The 2,583-nt window shown below is 40.8% G+C and overlaps 1 protein-coding gene across 2 annotated transcripts in view; it reads left to right on the forward strand.

Annotated features, from left to right (window-relative positions):
- The window catches only part of AP3B1 (adaptor related protein complex 3 subunit beta 1), a 175,825-nt gene extending 173,736 nt beyond the window's left edge, over nt 1-2,089 (forward strand). For both annotated transcript variants that reach the window (XM_075270075.1, XM_075270064.1), the window contains exon 27: nt 1,434-2,089. In XM_075270075.1, coding sequence (XP_075126176.1) covers nt 1,434-1,587 — 154 coding nt within the window. In that variant the 3' untranslated portion in view covers nt 1,588-2,089. The remainder of the gene's footprint in view (nt 1-1,433) is intronic.
- Nucleotides 2,090-2,583: the final 494 nt, after the last annotated feature.

Raw genomic sequence — 2,583 nt, forward strand, 5'->3', positions numbered from 1 at the left:
ACTGTGTCCATCAGTTATTAGATATATCAAACTGAAATGGCTGTAGCAAACACCAAAATATTTAGAACTAAAAATGATTAAGATTAATAGGGGTGCCCAAACTTTTTCATAGGACTGTATGTGATAAAACTAATTATAGATATAAGATGGACAGATGTTAGAATAGACAGATCAGGTACGTAGATTGATAAGTAGGTGATCAATAGATATGAGTAGGTAGGGAGATGGGATGTGGATATATATGATATGATGTGATATATATGGTTAGTAGATGGACAGATGAATAGCTAGATCTGATGTATATGATATAGATATATTGTATGATGGCTATGATAACTTTTAATCTCGTGTGCCATAGGATGTTACTAATTTCAGCCCTTGGTCATAGGGAGCACTAACTGTCTAATAAGTTGCCATCAGATATGTGTAGGGCTTCCATATTAGATACAGTCACTACTAATACCCTATAACTGTGACGTGTTCTGTATAATGTGATATACCAGCAGGGCCGACGCGTTTCTCGGTGTCCTGCTGAAGTGGCTAATATTTTAATTAAGTCGGGTGTGAAGTTTTTTTTCTTCTTGGGAGTATCTTTGATAAACTCTCTCCTTTATGTTGATGGTAATTAAAGGGATCCCCGCAGACGGCAGTGTACGCTGTGAAGGGCCCATGCTAATTGTCAGGCAGGAGACACCGACCAGTTGGTTTGCTATTGTATCGCCCCAGTCGTGCTGTCAGTAGAGCAGTTTTATTATTTTTGTATTGTCAGCCGTTGTCAGGGCTAACTGCACGCTATTGTGGCTAGAGATGTTTCACAAATTGAGGCAGATGGCTCCGATTGAGACACGTGTCATTCAGAAAGGGAAGAGGGGAAAGACATCTAGAGTGGGGGTCAGAGCGGGTCACAGACCTGCTCCGGGACTTGTTAGTGTTTTCAAAGGACCATGTGCAGCAACATCATTGTCCTCCAGTTAGCAGGGGAACGAGGGGCTTGTACTTTGCATGAGAGCGACCATCTCGGCTGTCCTGGTGGAATGAATTAGCGGGATTGACAGAAGTCCTTTGTATCCGAGATGGCTTTTCAGTCAATTGACAGTACAAAAGGACAGTTTTGCTTCTAATTACGTGTAATTAGGGGATTTATGTGTTTTGGAATTTTTCTGCCATTGCAAATTCTATTATTATTATTATTATTATTATTATTATCATCATCATCATCATACATTCTTTTATTACGGCATTATCATTTTGTTATGTTGCTACTGTTTTTAGTTTAGAAAATAGTCCAGGCTCCAAATATGGCCGACTCAGCCCTGGCTCTAAATTCTGCTGAGTATATAATGCACATCAGTGTATATGTATATTACGGCTATCATGTGTATAGATATACAGAAGCGATGGTCTGTGTATTCACCAGCTCTCTTCTCTTGCAGATTTGCAGCAAAGACTGTGCACAGTGGGTCATTGATGCTGGTCACAGTGGAGCTGAAGGAAGGCTCTACAGCTCAGCTCATCATAAACACAGAGAAGACGGTGATTGGCTCCGTTCTGCTGCGGGAGCTGAAGCCTGTCTTGTCCCAGGGGTAGCCAGTTTACATCTGGACTTCAGAATCTGGCACAAAACAAAAGTGCCTGGCATCCACTACTGCTGCCTTTCATTTATAATAATAGCCCTTCCATCTGGCAGTAGTGGGAAGAATACACCCTGGACAATCTTGTCTCCTGCTTCAGAATGCTAGTATCTATCATGTATGCAAGCCCTTGTGATAGCGGAGCTCGCTAACCAAAGATCATACATTTATCTGTCACATATCGCTGCCGTTTGTTACGTTTAGTAGCGGTTATTGGAAAAACCTTTGTGTTTTTATATAGTACCCCGGTCCACTAAGCTCCTTGAGTCTGGGTAAGACATTTCTGCAGCGTGCCATTACTTGTCCATGGTACTAAAGTGGGTAGGACCGATCCTCTGTCAGTCTCAGAGTTTGGTGCCAATGACTTTTATATGATTATCATTCCTATGTTCATTTCACATTCATGAGTCAATGTTACTGAACATGAGATCCAGAGAGTGAGTTCATGTATCAATAAAATGCTGTAAAACTTTATCCAACCGGAGTGTGTTTCTGTGTCATGTTCAAGGGCTTGTCAGCACAAAAAATGTATTTCTGGCTTCTCAGTACCAAAGGAAAGTGTTTAACTAGTTCTGGAACGCCTGTTAAAGGGGTTTTCACATTTCACTGTTTTATTAGTTTGCCTGCTATCTCTTCTTTTTTTTTTTCATGTATTTCTCCTCCCCCCTCCTCTTGCTGAAAAGGACACAATACTTATACAGATTAGATAATATGCAGATGTTTGTACAGAATGGACTCAGTGTTATCTGTGTGTTTACATAGAGAGATAACAGACTGGCTTTATCAGCAAACTGCAGTTAGCAGAACAGATTGTCCTGCTAGCAGAGCAGTGACGTTACTTGTCCTATCTCACAGGTCCGGCATTATGAAATGCTGTGTAAACATTGGGGGGAAAAAGTTCACATAGCAGGAAAACAAAGCAGCATTTCTAAAGCAATGTCGGAAAAGTCTT

This window comes from Leptodactylus fuscus, chromosome 1, assembly GCF_031893055.1.
Source record: "Leptodactylus fuscus isolate aLepFus1 chromosome 1, aLepFus1.hap2, whole genome shotgun sequence".
NCBI classification, from domain to species: Eukaryota; Metazoa; Chordata; class Amphibia; order Anura; family Leptodactylidae; genus Leptodactylus; species Leptodactylus fuscus.